Here is an 18,079-nt window from a genome sequence, read left to right as displayed (position 1 = left end):
ATCCCAGGAATGCAAACTTGGTTCAACATCAAGAAATTAATCAACATAATTTGTTACATGAACTGATTATGAGAGAAAATATTTCTCTGTACTGTAAAAAAATTTGATATAATCAACCTACTAAACACTAAAAGTGAAATTGGAACAAAATGAAACCACTTAAATATGAAAAATAATATTTATTATTAACAAACAGCAATCATTATACCAATAGTAAAATGCTAAGGGCCATTTCCTTTAAAATTAGGTACAAAAAGGATACATACCACTTTCTCTTATGATTCAGCATTGTTTTAGAGGTTCTGGAGATGCAGTAAGAAAAAGGGGATTCCTAAGGGCTTATTCCTTTCTTGGGGGAATGCTGAAATTTCTCTGTGGTATTTGTTTATATCCAATTCAGTTTTCTGTGTTGGCATCAGTTTACCCCAGAGCCCCAACCTAGTTCTCAGCGTCCTCTAGGATCTGATCCTGATGTTCTTATCGTTGTCTCTTCATAGCAGCCAACTCCGAAAATTGCCCTCATTCTAAATTTACAGTTGTATTAAATATTTTCCTGTTGTATCAGTTGAGTTGATTTTTCTTATTTGCAGTCAAAAGTACCCACATCATTCAGTATTGTATATACTTCTCTGGAGTTTGTTTTTTCTCTTTTAAACATAGATTATGTAATTCCTCCCATCTGACATAGCTCCACTCACTCTTTTTTGCAGTTGTGTAATAGTCCATGAGATGCAACTATCCCCTCTATTGATGAGAATTCACTTGTTTCTTTTTTTCCCTACTACAAATAGTGTTAATCTAAGTACATTTCTATGTGTATAAATATCCTTAAATACCAGTACTCTAATTTCTATGGACTAAATTCCTAGGGGTGGAATTGCTGAGTTGAAGAGCACATTTAAAAATTTTAGTAGCTATTGCCAATTGCTCTTCAAAAAGGAGTGTTTCTACCCACAATATGCTGGTATTTTTCCCCCCAAATCCCTGCCAACACAGTATTGTCATTCTTTTGATTACTACTAATCTGAATAGTGAGAAGTAATTTCATTATTACTTTAATTTGCATTTCACTGACCACAGATGAAGTTGAGCATCTTTTCAAATAATCGTTAGACTTCTGGATTTTCTTTTCTTTGGATTGACCAGTTTATACTCCCTATCCATTATTCTGTTGAGTGATGTCTCTTTCATACCTGTTTTTCTGGTTTGGGGACCTTAGAGTTACTGACTTTTTGCCGGTCATTTGTGTTACAAATATTTGCCCCAGTATATTGTCTTTTAATGCTTTTATATTTTACCTTACAATTGCTTTTATTATTTGTATATACTCAATTGTGCCTATCTTTTTTATTGAAATATAGTTGACGTACAATATTATGTTAGTTCCGGGTATATTACATAATGATTTGACATTTGCATACAGTATGAAGTGATCACCAGGACAAGTCTAGTACCCATCTGTCCCCATGCAAAGTTATTACAATATTATTGATCATATTCCTTATGCTGTATAGTGTTTCCCAGTGTCTTATTTATTTTATAGCTCAAAGTTTGTACCTCTTAATCCCCTTCACCTATATGATTTACCCACCCCCTCCGCTCTGGCAACCACCCATGTGTTCTCTGCATCTGTGAATCTGTTTTCATTTTGTTTTGTTTGTTTGTTTTGTTTTTTAGATACCATATATAAGTGAGATCAAATGGTATTTATCTTTCTTTGTCTTATTTCACTTAGCATAATACTTTAGATTTATTCATATTTTTGCAAGTGGCAAGATTTCATCTTTTTTAAATAGCTTAGTAACATTTCATTGTGTGTGTGTGTGTGTGTATCTATATGTATGATGTGTATATATAGATACACACACACACACACACACACACACCACACCTTCTTTATCCATTCGTCTATGGATGGACAGTTAGGTTGCTTCCATATCTTGGCCATTATAAATAATACTGCAGTCAACACTGGGGTGCATGTATCTTTTTACATTAGTGTTTTTGTTTCTTCAGGTAAACGTCCAGAAGTGAAATTGTTGGATCATATGGCAGTTCTATTTTTATTTTGGAGGAAAACGTCCATATGGTTTTCCATTGTGGCTACACAAATTTACAATTCCACCAACATTGGAGGAGGTTCCCTTTTCTCCACATCCTCTCCAACACTTGTTATTTGTTGTCTTTTTGGTGGTAGCCTTCTGGCAAGTGTAAGATGATATCTCATTATGGTTTTGATTTGCATTTCCCTGATGATTTATGATGTTGAACATCTTTTTCACGTGCCTGTTGGCCATCTGTATGTCTTCTTTGGAAAAATGTCTACTCAGGTCCTTTGCCAATTTTTTAATTGGGTTGTTGTTTTATTTTGTTTTTTTGATGTTGAGTTATCTGAGTTCTTTGTATATTTTGGATATTAACTCTTTTATATTGTTTACAAATATCTATTCCCAGTCATTTGGATGCCTTTTCATTTGTTGATAGATTCTTTCTCTGTACAAAAGTTTTTTAGTTTGCTGTAGCCCCATTTGTTTACTTTACTTTTGTTTCTCTTGCTTGAGGAGACTTATCCAAAAAATTTTTACTAAGACTGATGTCAGAGAGCATACTGCCTATGTTTTCTTTCTAGGAGTTTTATGGTTTCTGGGCTTACATTTAAGTCTAATCCATTTTGAGTTTATTTTTGTATATGCTGTGGGAAAGTAGTCCAGTTGATTCTTTCACATGTAGTTGTCCCATTTCCCCAACACCGTTTATTGAAGAGGCTGTTCTTGCCTCTTTGTCATTGATTAATTGACCATGTAAGTGTGGGTTTATTTCTGGGCTCTCTATTCTGTTCCCTTGATATATGTGTCTTTTTTTGTGCCAATATCATACTGTTTTGATTACTGCCATTTTGTAGTATAGTTTGAAATCAGGGAGTGTGATACCTCCAGCTTTGTTCTTTTTCAGGATTACTTTGGCTATATGTATCTTTTTTTTTTTAAATAATTCTTATAATCTTTATTTTAATGTATTTTTAAATTTTTTTAATGGTGGTACTGAGGATTGAACCTAGGACCACCTGCATGCTAAGCATGTGCTCTACTGCTGAGCTATTCCCCAACCCCTATATTTGTCTTTTCTTTTATGGTTTCTGGGTTTTCTTTCTAGCTGAGAAGTTTTCCCTAAGGTTGTACGTATGTTGCACATTTTCCTCTGAAATTTTTATTGTTTTATTTTTAAATACTTAAATCATAAACTTATCTGTAATTTATTTTTGTATATAGGGAAGTTAAGGGCCCAATTACTAAATAAATCATTTTTACTCATTGACTTTATTTTTTGTCTTTTGTGCATTCTTTTTTTATTGAAGTATAGTCAGTGTACAATGTTGTGTCAATTTCTGGTATACAGCATAATGTTTTGGTCATACATATACATACACATATTCATTTTCATTATAGTTTACTACAAGATATTCAATATAGTTCCCTGTGCTACACAGTAGAAACTTGTTGCTTATGTATTTTATATATAGTAGTTAGTATCTGAAAATTTCGAACCCCCACTATGGAATGACCTTAAATATCACCTTATACTTTTTAAATTTCCTTTTATAATGTGATCTATTTCTGAGCTCTCTGTTCTGTTTTACTGACCTACTTGTCTATTCTTATGCCAGTATAATACTGTCTCAATTGGCTTCAGACTATATTTTATTATCTGTCAATGCAAATTCCCACCTCTTTCTACTGTCCTGCCCCTTTCCTGTTTTTCATACTTTGATTAGTTCTTCTCAGATAGCTGTTCTTTCATATGAAATTTAGAATAATTCTGTTAGGGAAAAAAAGATGCAAAATTGTTAAGATTTTACTTGAAACTGCATTAAAAAAAGAAAAATGCCTAAAAAATCTATTTAAGAAAAATAGAGAAAGCAAAAAAATTCTCTCTATATTCATGTTATTTAACTTAGCTTGTAAGATCCTAAGGCCCAGGAACCCTTTGGTTATAGCAAGTGGTTATTTATACTGTTAATTAATTGTGTATCTCTTTAAATACTTAGGACTAGTGTTTGAATAGCGTACGGGAGTTAAAGGACTTCCAGGTCCCTTAATCTTATGAATAATTTAGAAAAGGCTGTACTTATTTTTCTAGGATATTGTGAGAGAAAGCATTCTCAAAGTGCTTTCAAGCTGTTTTTAAAAGTGTAGCCTCTTAGCAGTAGTCACTCCGAAGAAGTTTTTCCTTCAGTTCACAATGACTTATTAAGTACTTTTTAAAGTAGCTGTCCTGTTTAACTTAGATTGAGGTTCATCAGGAAAGGGTTTGAGCAGAATAATCTTCATTACCAGCACTTCCAGTAAATTATGTTTCATGAGTGCTAAGAATTGCTATAGATATACAAGTCATTTTAAATTGGTTTCTCACTGACACTGAATTGCTCAGATATAAAGGAGTAAAATACTGGTGCTTGCCCTCAAGTAGTTTACTGTCTAGCTGAAGAGAGAAGGTAAATATACACATGTGAAAAGAACAACAAGGCAGTGTATGACTGATGGCAAATACGTTATATGCTATGTATATAGTGCATATACATATGTAGTATGTAAAAAGTGCTAGAGGAGTTCAGATGTAGGCAAGATCTCTTATGACCTGGGTGCTCCAGGTTTGTGCTGGGCCTTAAAGGATAAGTAAGATTTGGAAAGAAAAGATAAAGCTCATTCTAAGTAGAGAGAAAAGTCATGAGAAGAGTCAGGAAGTCAGGCCTGGGGATTTGGCAGAAATGGAAGCTTTGTGTAGAAGGATTTTGACAGAGAAGACAGATTAGGGCCAGTTTATGGAGGGATGTGAATAATGGGACAAACGAGTTTGGATATTGAACCCTTGGCAGTGAGAAACCACTGAAGATTTTTGAGCTAGGAAAGCGAAATAACATTAGTGGTGTGCTGTATTGATGGAAGTTGAGAGGGAAAGGAGGCATGAAGACCAATAAAGAATTTCTTAAGAGTTGTGTGGGAGTAGATGATGAAGACCTAAACCACAGTGGTATAAGTAGGAACTGGAATGCGGTGAAAGATGGAAGAAACATTCAAAAGAAGATTTTAAAAGACTCAAATCAAACATGACTTTAATGTTTTAATCCTCTGTAATTGGGAAAATGGGGGCATTATTAACAGAACTAGGATGTCAGCAGGATGAGCTGTTTTTAGGTATAACACCAGTTCATGTTCTGGACATGGTAAATCTGAGGAACAGTGGGGCAGCTAAGTAGAAATTAGTCTAGTAGGTATTTGGAGATGTGGCTCTGGTCTTGGAGGAAGGGCAAGCTAGACGGATGTTTTGGTGTTATTAATGAAAGAATTAAAGAAAAGAGAACAAGGACTGAGAATTAAACTAAAAACATACCCATATCTAGTATTAGAGGAAGAATTTTAAAAAATTTTTCTTTAAAATCTTCACCTTTAGTATTCATTTCACTATCTTACAGTTTTGGCTTCTGAAAAAGCTTCCTTATAGTGATGAATGAAGAAACCATAATGAAGAAATTTGCTTATTTTGTATATGTTCCTAGAGTGTTTTTACTAAAAGCATGTATTTTTACCTTTTTAGAGCTGTATTATAAAGCGATACTGTGAGAAAAGATTTGTGTCTAAATACCTTGCAACAATCGGAATTGACTATGGAGTCACAAAGTGAGTACATTTATTGTTTCCTTGGGCTTGCAAATTATATAGAAATTCAGAACCCTTCTAAATGGATCTATCTTGAAATTGGGTGTAAGTGGGGATTTCTTCGGAGATGAACCAAGGGTGGGTTGAGCTTGGGGAGACAGGGCTACATTAGCAGGAAGCCACACTGCTGAAGAGTGGACTTGGGGTGGACAATGTATGCCCACAGGTGGAATTTCAGGTACTCACTGTTCTGGCCTCAGCCCACCCCTCCCTCCTCTCTTATTATTTTCTTTTCCACACTTTACTCTCTGTCCACACTGAACCTGTGTCATCATACTTTCCTGTCTCAGTGCCATCATTCATTCTGTCCACCTGAAATGTTCTTTCCCCTCCTCTCTGTCAGTCTCCTGTCAACCTGTCAGTCTCCTCAGGTTGTAAAGTGTTGCTGTTCCCATAAGGCCTTCTGAACACCTCTTCTATCAGTCAGGACTCATTTTAGTTGACAGAAATATTAAGATTCTCTGCTAGTCATAGATCTTAGCGTAAATTGTGTTGCGTTCTTATTTGTATACGTTTAATGTCCTCTGCTAGACTATAAGCCCCATGAAGAAGGGGTGTGGAGTATAGATTGTCTCCAGGTGCCTGGTACAGTGTTTATACACAGTAAATGCTCAATAAATACTTATTGTTGGGTAAGACAGATATGTCTAAAGAGGGAGTTTGCCAATTAGAATATGAGGGCAACATTCAAAGAAGGTAGACTAAAGTGGCAGGGGTGTATCTATACTTCAGGGTGCCGGATTGCATCAATGATAATGTAAGATATCCTATTTAAGTCAGTTTTTTGAAATAGCTGATTCATTCATCTAAGAAATGAGGGTTACCATGCTTTGCCATAGAATTGTGGTTTATTCAGCAGACTACAGTCATCCCTCACTATCCAAGGGATATTGGTTCTAGGACCCTCTGTGGATACCAAGATCTGTAGAAGTTCAGGTCCCTTATATGAAGTGGTATAGTATTTGCATATAAGCAATGCATATCCTCTCGACATTTTAAATCATCTCTAGATTACTTATAATACCTAATACAATGTAAATGCTATATAAATAGTTGTAAATACAATGTAAATACTTTGTAAATATTTGCTACCTTGTGGCCAATTCAAATTTTGCTTTTTGGAACTTTCTGGAATTTTTTTTTTCCTGAATATTTTTGATCAAGTTTGGTTGAATCCATGGATACAGAACCCATGGATACAGAGGACTGACTATATTCTGTTTCTGGTTGAAATTTTTTTTTTGCTCATGGTGAGGAGGAGGATATGACTGACAGGAACGTGACTCAAGCCAAAAATTTAAAAAAGGGATATTAACCAATTCACATTATCCAATTATAAGGATGTAGCTGGGTTTCAGAGATTGCTGGAACCAGGGACAGAATATAGCCCGATCATTTCATGACATCTCTCTCTCTCTCTCTCTCTCTAGCTTTTGGCTCCCTGTACACAGCTGCCAGTAGCTCTCAGGCTTACCAAAACTAAACCCAAATTTGAAAATCCCAGGGAAGGTTTTGATTGTCCAAGTGAGTGCAGGTACCTTTCCCCAGCTCAGTTAACTGTTGCTTTCCCACTCGGTTAAGCAAGCAGAGTAGCATCAAAAAAGAAGATGGAAGAACCCATTTAAACCTCAGTTGGGAGAAGAGGGGTACTCTTTTGGGCAGTCAAAACAGTAGATGCCCATTCCGTCCTTCAGATTTCAATATGCTTAAGAATTACTTGCAGAGTTTGTAAAAATGAAGATTCCTAAGATCCATCCACTGAGACTCTGATTCACAGGACCTGAGGTGGAGCACAGGACTCTACGTTTAAAACACCCCCCCCCCTTCTATAATTATAGTGCAGGTGGTCTTCAGGCCACAATTCAGGAAAGCGGTGGATTGAGGTAATGAATTGTCATTTTTCTTAAGTTAATTTCCTCTGTCTGACTTCTGAATTAAATTGACCTCTTTTGAGTTTCAACGTGTGAACATATTTGTTTTACTTCTGGATTTTATAAACTTCAGTTCCATCCCTTCTCAGCTGCTATATTTTTAAGGTGAAATTTTCTAATATAAACTGTTATACAAGATCTTCTCCAGATGCTCTCAAACTCTGTTATTATTTTGCTGTTATTTTGTTATTATTATTTTGCTGTTCTCACACTGACTTTTATAAGATGGATCCTAATTTCACAGATGTTAAAATGAAAACATGTACATCTTAGAATTGATGAAATATGGTAGAGAATTCAGGAATGAAGAAATCTTGATAAGATGATTAGTGATTAGTTAGATTTAAATATATAAGTAATATAAAATAACTGTAGGAGTTTTGGTTTCAGAATAGAAAGTGGATGTTATAAACTTGGGCAGAGACTAATGATAATAATTAATAAACCAGGAAGTAGTGTAGAAACAATGAGAGCAGGTGCTGATGTCCTTGTGTTCTGTTGGAGGGAGTCCTAACAAAGCTGTCTAAACTGAAACATGTTCCTTAAAAAACATAACAACTCTACTCTGTCAATTTATGGTTAATAATCTCTATTCTTAACCTTAGAGGAATCTTTTAGGAAATAATATTTCTGTGGTGAAGAACATTTGTATATAAAGCCCAATAATTCCTCCCAGTTTACTTCAGTTTCTTTTTTTCTTTTGTTAAATTCAATGAAAAGTAAATTTTATATTTTTATTTTAAGATAATATAATTCCTTTTTATAAAAATATTTATGTTTATCAATCTTATCTATGCATATAAAGAAGTCTGAAGTAACATTCATCTAGATTAATGAAGGGTTTTTCCTGAGTGGTAGGATTTGGGATAACTTTTAAACCTTCAAGTGTTTGAGTTGTTTACAGTGTTTCATTCATTCATTTTCCAATAAGTGATTTTTCTTTAAAAAAAAAAAAACTAGAAGCAAGTATGCTCTGATGTTAACAGTAGTTAATTCTGGTGTCAATGGTTGTTATTCCTCTTTTTGTTCTTTTCTCTATTTTCAAATTTCTGAAAACAAATTGACTATTGCTCTTGCTCAAATGAAGATCGTACAAGAATTAAACAAACATTGTTAATAATATACATCTTTGTACCATTTATTTGTACTATTTATTGTACTGCATGGTAACCAAGCATGAAGTAGTAATTAAGATGTCTTACTGAGTGAAATAAAACATTTTGGTTTCCTTTATCTTGCTCCTGCTTGTCCCAAATCAATTTTTTGTTAGTGCCACAGTAATAGCTACCATTTGTTTGTTGCAGGGCGTTGATGAAGTGTCTTGAGGTAAGATGAAGGTAAACAAGGGTGGCTTATGCCAAGTGAGTTCAGTGTTCCTAAAACAGGAGGCATGATTACCTGCCAGGTCGCTGGCTCTTGTTGTAATGATTATCTGGAATCAAGAAGAGGCACTAAGAAAGCCTTTTTAAAATTTCATACATGTAACCTGTTGAAATTCAAAAGCGATATACATGATATTAATATGAATGCACCAACCATTTGGGATTGTTTCTGTTTGAACATTTCAGGGTACAAGTCAGAGACAGAGAAATCAAAGTTAACATCTTTGATATGGCTGGACATCCCTTCTTCTATGAGGTAAGAAAGCCTTTTTGAAAAAAAACCTATATCCAGTATTGTCAATGGGTTGAGGGAAAGATCCCAAATTATCGAAACAACCAATATTCAAGTCATGTGTAAAAACAGGTAAATTCAGCGGGAGTTTGGCTTCCCTTCCGAGCCTTAACTTGATGGATTTATCTGTTGGTCTTTTGTGATCTCTCCTTAAGTAGCAGTGGGAAATTTTATTGCGAATGTTTCAAACACTTACTTAAGAAGTTTTAAGGACTGTTGCTTTTACTTTATACCTTAGCCCAGACTGTGAAAAGATAATCACATTCGTCCTGAGCCTTAAGAATTCAGTAATGTGACTTCTTTGGCAGCAAGGTACCAGAGCGATCTTTCCGGTTCACTGCTCAGGCGTGTGTGGTCCCACCCCTGGAAGAAGCTAAAGCAGTCTCACTCGGTTTCCTTTCATCTGCTTGGCAGTCCTGAGTGGTCTCAGAATGAATCTCATGGCCATTCTTGTTTCTTTTATCTTCCTTAGTTTTCCATTTTCACTAAGCAGGCTCTTCAGTCTTCCCTAGTTTGGCCATTTCACTTCTGCTCTTTTCTTTCCTTCCTCCCTTCTACTTGCTTCAGGATTATTTTGCTCTTCTTGTTCTGGGTTCTTGAGTTGGAAGCTCAGATGATTGATTTGAGACTTTCTTTTCTAAGGTATGCACTTAGTACTGTAAATTCCCCTCAGTACTGCTTAGCTGTGTCCCACAAATTTTGATATGTTGTATTTTCATTTTCACTCATATTTCATTTCATTCATTCAGTGTGGTTTTTTTTTTTTATTTCCCTTGAGACTTTCTGTTTGACCTGTGGATTATTTAGAAGTGTGTTGTTTAGTTTCCAAGTGTTTAGAAATGTTCCTGTCATCTGTTATTGATTTCTAGTTTGATTCCCTTGTGATCAGAAAACACACTGTATGGTTTCAGTTCTTTTAAATTCATTGAGGTTTTTTTTTTCCCATGGCCCAGGATCTGTCTTGGTATATATATGTTGCATGGGCACTTGAGAAGAATGTGTATTCTGCTATTGTTGGATGGAGTGCTCTATAATTATTTATTGGATTCTCTTGGTCAGTGATGTTGTTGAATTCTTTTATGTCCTTGCTGATTTTCAGTTTAGTTATTCTATCAATTGCTGAGAGAGGGTTGTTGAAGTTTCCAACTAAAATGGTGAATTTGTCTATTTTTTCTTTCAGTTCTATCGATTTTTGCTTTGCATATTTTGCAACTCTCTTGTTTGGTGCATACACATTTAGGATTACTATGTCCTAATTATATAATTTTATTATTACATGCTGTCCCCCTGTGTCTCTGGTAATTTTCTTTGTTCTAATGTCTATTTTATCTGATGTTAAATAGGTATTTCTACCTGCCTTTGGTTGATGTTTGCATGATACATCTTCTTCTCTCCTTTCACTTTCAGCCTGCTTATATCATATTTGAAGTGACTTTCTTATAAGACAATACATAGTTGGATCATGTTTTTTTAATCTGTTCTGCCAATTTCTGTCCTTTAATTGGTATATTTAGACCACTTTTATGTAATTATTGATATGTTAGGTCTACTATTTTATTTCCTTGTTTTCTGTTTTTCATTTCTGTTTTCTTTTCCCTGCCTTCCTGTGGGTCACTTGAACACTTTTTGAGTTCCATTTTGATTTGTCTGTAGTGTTTCTGAGAAATCTTTCCGCATAGCTTTATTAGCAGATGCTCTAGTTATTACGCTGCATGAGTTATCGCTGTCTACTGCTCTTGTCATTTCAACAGCTTGAGTGGAGTGTGGAAGCTTTTTCTCCTTTTACATCCCTTTTCCGTCTCCCACTTAAAATTGTCTTAAATATTTTCTCTACATACAATAGAACCACAGCTGACAGTGTTTACTTTTTACTTAACTGTCAAACATAATTTAGAAAACTTAAGGGAGAAGGAAAGCATATTGTATTCACTCCCACTTTTGCTTACTCTGCTCCTTCATCCTTCATTGTGTTCCAGGGTCCTTCCTTTATCCTTTCCCTTCTGTTGGGAGAACTCCTTCAGCCATTCTTTATTGTAGGTCTGCTGGCAACAGATTCTTTTAGTTCTCCTTGACTGAGAATGTTTCCCCTTGTTCCTGAAGAATTTTTTTGGAGGTTATAGGATTTTGGGTTGATATTTCTTTTTTTTCCAACACTTGAAAAATACCGTGCTGCTTTCCTGTGGCCTCATGGTTTCCGATGAGAAATATGCTGTAATTTGAAATGTTTTTCCCCTCACTTTTTTTTTTTTAACATTGTAAATACTTTTTTTTATATGAGATCAGGTCCATTTCATCTTAAATTTAAAATCTCTGCTGTAAAATTGTTTCAGTGCTGCATTAAGAAAGCAGCAGTTTTTTAAACATTGTATTTCACGGGAAAATAGTACATATCACAGAAAACTTCCTACTTTGCTGCTTTCTCTAATTTCAGCTTATTTCATGTTATAGGAGAATCATTTCTCCTCTTATGGTAATTTTCCTTTTCCCTATGTAGATTTCCTGATCGTTTGTGCAGTTATTTGAGGCCAGCTCTTGTACTCACTGAGCCTGTTGTCCCCTGTAATGTCACTGCTCTCGGGCAAGAGTGGGATTTCTGAAGGAGAGGGATGTTTATTGGGAAGGCTAACTTAGTTAAGTTCAGAGAGGTGTCCTTTTTCCTTCTGGCTGCTTTCATGATTTTCTCCTTTGTCTTTAGTTTTTAAAGGTTTATTTATTATGTGTTGGCATGGATTTCTTTGGGTTTTTCCTGTGTGGGGTTTTCTCAGCTGTAGGTTTTTTCTTGAATCTGTAGGTTTATATCTCTTGCCAAATTTGGAAAGTTTTCAGCCCTTAGTTCTTTGAGTACTTTTTCAGCCGCACCCTGTTTCTCCTCTCCTTCCCAGACTCTGATCTTGTTGTAGTCCCCCAGGGCCCTGAGGCTCTGTTCTTTTTCTGTTTCTTTTCTTTTCTTTTTTTAAAGTTTATTTTCTCTCTGTTACTTAGATTAGGTAATTTTATTATTTTGCTTTTCACTGATTTTTTTCCCACTGTCTCCTCCATTCTGCTCTTGAGCCCAACTACTAAGCTTTTTTATTACAGTCATTGCATTTTTCAGTAATTTACTTTTCTAAAATTTCCACTCAGCTTTTGTTTGGGTGAGTGGGGATGGAGAGACAGACTTATGAGGGGTCAGGCTGGAGTAGAATGGTTATCATCTGAAGCTTTTTTGTTTTTCCTGATCCTTCACTAAAGAGAACAGGCTTTTGCTGGACACCTATTGGCAATTCCAAGTTGTACTTCTGCAGTTTCAAGTCTTGGATACATGAGGCAGGAGAAAACCAGGAAACTCACTGCTGTGTCAGGGCCCCAGGTCCCTAGCTTGTATGCCTTCTTCTCTCCACATTCCACAGTCTTCTTATGTATGTTTTACATATAATGTCCAGAATTTTTACTTGTACTTAGTGGGGAGAATAGAGGAAAACATAACTTTTAATGGCTACGAAATCTTCCATCTTGTGACTGTACCCAAATATTTAGGTAAAATAAATTCCTTTTAAATGTGAAACTTTGAAGTGGATTAAATCAATTTCACAAGTATAGAATATTGTCAATGAAAAAGGCATGGAGGCTCTAGGTGAACCCAAATTTGACACAGATTCTACCAGAAATGCTAACAAACACAAGTCTTAGATTACACCAAAGTCATGTCGATGGAGAGTTAGAAGACGCCTGAGAATTAATGTGGTCCAGACCTCTGCCATTGTAAGATTTTTTTCTGCAGCATTCCTGATTGATGGCCATCATTCATTCACCAGATAAGAGAATGCCAGTTTCTGTGCTGCATGCTGGAAATACACAGCCCCTGTTTTCCTGGCACATAAATATGTCAGAGAAGACACATGTTAGACAAATGACAGAATACTTGGGACTTAATACCCAGACCTAGCTTATCTGGAAGGTCAGGAAGTCCTGTTGAAGGAAACTGCATTTAAACTGAGTGTTGATGGATAAGTAAGAGTTATGTAGGTTGGTAGGAATCCAGGGACAGTGTAATACATGGAAAAGTTTTGAGTGGTACGGACTGTGAGAGTTTGGAGAATGAATATCTTTAATGATGGGGTCTCACTGCTTCACAACTTAATCCTTTATAGATTAACAACTTCTCTCTTAGGAAGGCTGCCTTCCTTTGACTTTTGCCCTGGCCTTTTTTTTTGAAGCAACATAGGCTGAGTCTGTGCTCCTACAAGAGAGCCTTTCTAATACTTGTTAACCTGCTCCTTTCCAGGTAAAACATTTTTTATTCCTGCCACAGATAGACCTATCAGCATGCTTTGTGGATCACTGCCAGTTAGCTGGCAGGGAGTTAGCTGATGGGAGTTGAAAACTGGACACAACACTCCAGATGTTGCCTAACTAATGAAAAACACTGAGTGTTCTGTTATTTTCTATCATGAGACACTAGACTCTTGTTATTGGAACCCCAAAATTGCAATGGCTTTTTTCAGCAGCTCACAAAAATAGAAGTATAATTTTAAAAGTTCCCTGAAATCACCACTTCTAAAGTACCTTTTCTCCAAAAATAGTATTAATCTCTCCTTTTCTGTCAAATATTTGCTGTCTGTGGCTCAAACCCTCCTTTTTGACAAGGCCAAAGGCATCATCTTCCTTCTAAACCCTAAACTGACCAGAGTACACCTTTGCTCAGCACACACCTAGTGAAGTACCCACGGCCACTCTCACGGTCCCTGGCTTCCTGAAACCGTATCCTGTCCTCCATTGAAGCTTCCACTGTCACCAGTCCTGGGCCTGCTGAGAAAAGACAGTGTACTTAGTGTGTCAGACAGCAGTCTCAGAGGAAAGTGTCAGGGAGGGGACTCCTGAGGGAATGGCAGGGCCTGTATCTTACCATGAGTCTTGCTTCCACTGGTGCACAAAACTGAATTCTGGAGTCTACTGGGATGAGTCGTGGGTCGATAAAAACTTTCTGAGGCCTGAGTAATATTAAACTAACAGCTTTCTCTAACCTAGAAAGCTACACCTCTGCTTTAAAAATTAAATAATCACAGTTCCTTTAGCATCCTATTTAATTAAACTTTGGATGCAGCAAGTCTTCCAGGACTAGCATTAGAAGGCTGTTTGGGGAGATAATAATAGAACTGTGGAGGACCGTTGAGCATCTACTTTAATCTTTCCATTTTACAGACAAGGAAACTAACATTTGAGGTAATAAAGTCTTACTCAAGGTGACATAGGTAGCTAGTTGAGGAACCCAAACTTGAACTTGAGGCGCTTGAAACAGAATCCATTGAGCTTATTTCTCTTTTTACACACAAAACTCCCTCTGGACAGCATGATCTGCATTTTGAAATTCTTTCTTTTCCCCTTTGGCTTTACTTCTGTTCTCTGCTATAGAATATTTAGCCATTTAATTAAACAAATATGTCTCAGATTCTTATATCTGCTCAGCCCGGCAGTGGACACAAAGATGATGTGTGCCTTCATGCTGCTCACAGTCTAGTGGGGAAGACAGTGGGATGTGCTACTAACTATGAAACTAGACAGGAGGTGATGTGAGCACTGTTAGAAGTACAAAAGCTGTGATAGTCCAGGGGCTAGGGAGACTGCATTCTGTTCTGCAGGTGTAGGGGATTAGACATGAGGAAGAGGGCAAAAAAGCTATATAAAAGATACGGTGTTACAGCTAGACCTTGGAAAATTAAAGATAAAGAGATGTGTTTCCAGATGGAGTAAAGAAGTCATAGAGCAGGCTTAGGGAATGAGAGCTTATCCAGCTTGAAGTACAGGGGACAGGAGGGGGTTAAGACTGGGAAATTGGTGGAGGACTGATCTGAAACTGTCACTATCAGTTAAAAAAAGAATTTGAACTTTGGAGAGTGGGTAGTAGGGAAGCACTAAAGAATTTTTGAGCCAGGGCTTTAAAAAGGTACATGTGCACAGTGTATAATGTTGCTAAGGAGATTGCTTAGAAGACTCTTACAGTCATGCAGTCAAGAGATAAGATAATGTTGGCAATGAAAATGGAAAGGAAGTGACAGTGCAAGAAACATGGCAGAGGTGGCTTCTCTGGGACAAGAGAGCAGCAAAGGCTAATGCCAGGCTTTCAGCCTGAATGACTCAGAGAAGGGCGTGCGACTTTCATCACTAGAAGTTCAAGAGAAGGAAAAGTTTAGGGAGGAATAAATTGAGGGGCATTTATAAATAAACTGTTGTGCATATTGAATTTGAGATTCCAACAGAACATTCAGCTGGGAGAATCCAGAGTTAACCGGAAATGCGCGTCTGGAAGTGCAGGTGAGAGGACTCACATTGGAGCATAGTTGAAACTGTGTGAGTGGTTGGTTCTGCTGAGCTTGGAGGAAGGAAGAAAAAAGAAGGGACAGGGGCCCAGGACAGGATTTGGGGGATTGTGGTGGCAGACTGGAGTGGGAGCAGTGGAGGGAAGAGGCGTCAGAGAAATCATTTAAGAATGTGGAGAACGTGGTGTGTGAGAGCCAAGACAGCAAGAGTTGGGATTTTTACCACTGCAGAGGGGCTAAGGGCCGTGAGTGCTGAGGGGAGAAGATGCCTTCCTGGTCTGCGTCACGTTAAATTTGTTCTGATTTTGTTGGTTTGATTTTAGGGGATAGCTTCTTATGTTTCAGTAAATTAAGAGGCACTTACATTTTTGGTCCAGGTATCTATCTATGTTCAGAAACGTGTAGATACTTCCTGCCAGACGTGTGAGAGAAGTCTTCATTCTTCCTACATATCTAGTGTGAGTCTGAATACTTACTGGAATTTTCTAAAAGGAATGTATAATACAGGGTCCATGTCAAGATTCTTACTGGAATTTTGGCCTGAAACCCCTAATCTCTCAACATTGTTCCTCATCCACCAAACCTGTCACTTTGGTGCCTCTGCCACTTTCATGTGCCCTCTACTTCATGCCACCTCTTCCCAGAATTGAAGATACACCCCAGAGGTGAGTTGCCAAAGGAGGCCAATCAGAGAATGAATGCAAGGAAAGAAGGGAGAAGGTGCTAATACACATTGTTTTCCAGGCACCATTTTGGTGTTCTGCCTTCATTATCTCATTTGATCCTCATAATAACCCTGTGAAGTAAGTAGTATTATCCCCATTTTACAGATGAGGAAACTGAGATGCAGAGAGGTTAAGTGACTTGCCCAAGATCACACAACTAGTAAGTAAGTGTGAACCCAGATGTGACTCCAGAGCCTATTCTCTTTTCCACTACATCACACAGACCCTCAGAGCTTGGAGTTCTCAAGCTGGTGTGGAGACCCAAGAGTCATAGGGAAGTTCTACCTAGCGTCCTGGGGGAAGCCAGCTTTGGGATGTGATCTATAGATGGCTGTACTTCTTGCTGATACTTGTGTCATTTTTGCCTTAAGTTCTTTTTAGTTGTGCATTCACCTTCCTAGTTCTTCCTAAGAAGAACTTTAGATAATTTGTGTTCTTTTAAGACCAACTAAAACAATTAAAGACTGATTGCTTCTAGTGAGTAGAACTGGAGGTGAGGAGGAGTGGGGCAGGAGGCTGTAACTTGCATTACAAGTCCTTCTATACTAATAGTTTTTTTTATCATGTTACTTTGATTTTATTTTTTAAAAAAGCCCTCTAAAGACCAGTAGTTCATATAGAGATATAATAGTAAACACTACAAATACACAAAAGAGCACACTTTGCTAAGTTAATGGCTGCGATATATACTTTTATAAAATCACAGAACTTACATTTTGTGCATCTGTTCTTTTATGTAAAGGTTCGTAATGAGTTTTACAAGGACACACAGGGTGTGATACTGGTCTATGATGTTGGGCAGAAAGATTCCTTTGAAGCCCTTGATGCATGGCTGGCAGAAATGAAGCAAGATCTTGGACCTCATGGAAACATGGAAAATATTGTGTTTGCGGTGTGTGCCAACAAGGTAATTGCTCAACTTTCTAGGTTCCTTGTGGGAAGAGTGTAGCTCTGAGTTTTGGGGAACAAATAAAAAGAAAAAAATTCTGTAATCTGTAGTATATAGGAATCAACAGCTTTTCAAAACATAGTCCCTAAAACAAAAACAGATGAAAAACAAAACCTGGTGTGTCGGTATTTTTATCCTTTTTTGGGGGGTGCCGTACTTGGGGATGCATATTGGTGACTGAGCAGGAGGGTGATTCTAATAATCATACTCTGACCTGGTTGGAGGAGAGGAAGCAGTTAGGTGAAGTGTGGATCATGGGAAAGTATGTAAAGCAGACCATGGCCCTCGAGCGTGGCAAACGTCGTGAAGCCAACTTTCACAGAGCTGAGTGGCAGCAGTTTTCTCGAGGGAAAATGCTGCTAGCAGGCCCTTGTTGTTTTGCCACAGAAAATCAGTCCACATTCAATATTAGCAATTTTTAAATCTTTCTTGGTCCTGGCCATTTTATATACTAGTGCTGGGGTTCGCTTAAGGATAGTTTTTGCCTCAGCAGAGGATTGACAGAGACCTCACCGGGCCTATTCTAGTGGGACAAGTTGGAATCCTCCCTCCCCTCAACCCCAGCTTTCTATTTCAGATTGACTGTACCAAGCACCGCTGTGTGGATGAAAGTGAAGGGCGTCTTTGGGCTGAAAGCAGAGGATTCCTGTACTTTGAAACTTCTGCTCAAACTGGAGAAGGAATCAATGAGATGTTCCAGGTAACCTGGCTTTTTATTGTCTTAGAGTTCGTTATCAAGGCTGACCATACCAAATTTTAGTTTAAATTATGAGAAGCAAAAAATAGGAAT

General features: G+C 37.2%; 1 protein-coding gene across 2 annotated transcripts in view; it reads left to right on the top strand.

Annotated features, from left to right (window-relative positions):
- DNAJC27 (DnaJ heat shock protein family (Hsp40) member C27) overlaps positions 1-18,079 on the top strand; it is a 33,702-nt gene that overhangs the window by 3,461 nt on the left and 12,162 nt on the right. For both annotated transcript variants that reach the window (XM_006190203.3, XM_006190202.3), the window contains exons 2-5: positions 5,593-5,675; positions 9,214-9,283; positions 17,083-17,247; positions 17,867-17,989. In XM_006190203.3, the coding sequence (XP_006190265.1) occupies positions 5,593-5,675; positions 9,214-9,283; positions 17,083-17,247; positions 17,867-17,989 (441 nt within the window). The remainder of the gene's footprint in view (positions 1-5,592; positions 5,676-9,213; positions 9,284-17,082; positions 17,248-17,866; positions 17,990-18,079) is intronic.

This window comes from Camelus ferus, chromosome 15 (assembly GCF_009834535.1).
Source record: "Camelus ferus isolate YT-003-E chromosome 15, BCGSAC_Cfer_1.0, whole genome shotgun sequence".
Taxonomy (NCBI): domain Eukaryota; kingdom Metazoa; phylum Chordata; class Mammalia; order Artiodactyla; family Camelidae; genus Camelus; species Camelus ferus.
Note: the sequence above shows the minus strand (reverse complement) of the source record. Positions and strands in the feature narration are given on the sequence as shown.